This window comes from Corylus avellana, chromosome ca1, assembly GCF_901000735.1.
Source record: "Corylus avellana chromosome ca1, CavTom2PMs-1.0".
Taxonomy (NCBI): domain Eukaryota; kingdom Viridiplantae; phylum Streptophyta; class Magnoliopsida; order Fagales; family Betulaceae; genus Corylus; species Corylus avellana.
In genome coordinates, this window is record NC_081541.1 from 30,244,951 (window position 1) to 30,247,560 (window position 2,610).

Here is a 2,610-nt window from a genome sequence, read left to right on the forward strand (position 1 = left end):
ATACATTGGATGAGATGGGGTCAATTGGGCCTGTCGAAGGATCGAGATGGATTGGGCTTCAGAGATTTGGTGAGTTTTAACAAGGCTCTCCTAGCAAAGCAATGTTGGTGGCTGTTACAATCCCCGGAGAGCGTTACGGCAAAAATTTTAAAGGCCAAATATTACTCCACTTCCTCTTTCCTGGAGACAAAATTGGGCTCCAAACCCTCCTTTGCGTGGAGAAGTATTCATGGGGCAAGGGACCTTCTTGAGACCGGTTTCCTTTGGAGAGTAGGTAATGGCCAATCAATAAAGATTTGGGGTAATGCTTGGATCCCAATTCCATCAACTTTTAAAGTCCATTCCCTTCCGAAGGTGCTGAATCCAAATAGCAAGGTATAAGAACTAATTGATCAGGAAAGGGGTGAGTGGGATCAAAATCTATTAAATAGCATATTTACAACTGAGGAGGTAGCAGCTATCAATACTATACAAGTCAGCCAGATGCAGCAACCGAATATTCGGATTTGGCTGTGTACAAGTTTGGGTATCTTCTCGGTAAAAAGTGCTTATCATTTAGCAAAGGAGATGGAGATAAGGAAATGGCCAGGAGGATCTACAAAATGGGAGGAAAGCATTTTGTGGAAATTATCTATTCCAAATGCGGCGAAAAAAATTTTCTGGAGAGTTTGCCAAAATTTACTACCCACTAAGGAAAATTTACTCAGGCGAAAGGTGGTGAAAGAACCTTTTTGCCCCATTTCTGAGCAGGAACTAAAGACTATTCTTCATGCTCTATGGGATTGTTCAGCTGCAAGAGACATATGGGGCTGCAGTAGAAGGGTCTTCCAAAAGATGACCATGGAGGGACGGAGCTTCATGCAGACTATGGAAAGTATCTTTTCAAAATGTGACCTGGACGATTTTGCTATGTTTGCACAGTTATCGTGCCACGTATGGTTCTGTAGAAACAAATGGGTTCATGAAGGAACTTTCGTTGATCCCAACCTTATTCTCCAAAAAACGGTAGAGGACATAATGACCTATGCCCAACTACAACAGAAGGAACCAGCTGAAAATAATGTATCTACTCATTTGAAGGCGTGGTTGGCTCCTACCCAAGGTTGGTACAAGGCGAATTGGGATGTGGCCATAGATAAATTAAATGAAAGGGTGGGGATCGGAGTTGTGCTCAGGGACGAGAAAGGGCAAGTGATCGCTACTATGTGTAAAACGAGGATGGGTATACTGGAGCTAGCAATGGGGGAAGCATATGCCGCCTATCATGCGGTTTTTTTATGTAGGGATATGGGAGTACAAAATTTAATTTTGGAGGGCAATGTGAAACAAATTGTGGAGGCTATCAACTCAGCTACGGGCACATGGAGTCTTTTTGGGCATTTAATTGAAGATACAAGGCGTGTACTACTCACTCTACCAAGGTGGAATTGCGTCTTTGTTTCTCACGAAGCAAATGAGGAGGCTCATAGGATGGCGAAAGTGGCCACTACTGATGTCAATGATAGAATTTGGAGGGGTACCACTCCTAATTGTATTAGTGATATTATTTTGATGGAGCAATTAGCTCTATCTCGATGATTGTTGGCTGGAGATATTACGCTCCACCTACGATTTTTAATCAATAAAAGTCACCAATTTAGTTTCAAAAAAAATATATATATCTAGAAACTTTTCTTGGTCAATAATTAAAATTCGCTACCTCTCTTCCCCTATTCTTTTTTAAAAGGAAGGAGCAAGGGCCCAAAAGAAACACATTATTAGTAACCATAGTTCCCAAACTCGAAGTCATTTTTAGTTTATCCAATACAAACAATGGCAACTTCAAGAATTCTCCTCTGCGTGTTTTTGATGTTGATCATTCCCAATCTTCAGACTGAAGCAACCAATCAACTTCTATCTTTGATCGATATCCTTCGAACTCCAAATGAGTGTAAGCTTACCGTTCTCTCTATATATATGAGATTAATGATAAAGATTATTTTTGCTAATGAAGTAAAATATAAATACCTAATCATTATGTTGAGTAAAAATCCGACCATCTATATAATTAATAATAAATATACAATTATATATTTTAAAAAAAAAATCAAAAATAATACAATGAAATTTTTGATTAATATGCTTTATGCCTCTTAAAAGTCCGGTTTTTTATTATTTTTTATTAAATGACTAAACCCATGCAACTTAAGTTTTTTTTTAACCGGTTTTTTATTATTTTTGATTAATAATGCAATGAAATTTTTTTCTATTTTGTTTCTACATCCTATCATTTAGTGCATCTAATTCAACTATAACATATAATATTATGTTTTTTTTCTTTTTCTTTTTCTTTTTTTTTTTTTTTTTTTGAAGCAAAGACTTTTCATTCTCATTTAAAATCAAGAAGATAGAGCATTAAGCTCCATTAGACCAAGATCGCTAATACATTCAGGTGACTCAAAAAGCCAACATTTATCCAAAAAACTTGTTTTAGCCTCCTTTGACAGAGCATGTGCAACTTTGTTTCCTTCCCTACGAACGAACGTCACCTCTCAAGAGGGTATACCGTCCAATTCAGGTTTTATGTCCTCCACCCACAGCCCCTTATTGCTCCAGTATGTTTCCAAAGAA

At 37.6% G+C, this 2,610-nt stretch overlaps 1 protein-coding gene across 1 annotated transcript; it reads left to right on the plus strand.

Moving 5' to 3' along the window:
* The first annotated feature begins 567 nt into the window (after positions 1 to 567).
* Positions 568 to 1,578, plus strand: LOC132169617 (uncharacterized). Its single transcript, XM_059580626.1, has one exon. It carries the CDS (start codon positions 568 to 570, stop codon positions 1,576 to 1,578), a length of 1,011 nt encoding a protein of 336 aa, XP_059436609.1.
* Positions 1,579 to 2,610: the final 1,032 nt, after the last annotated feature.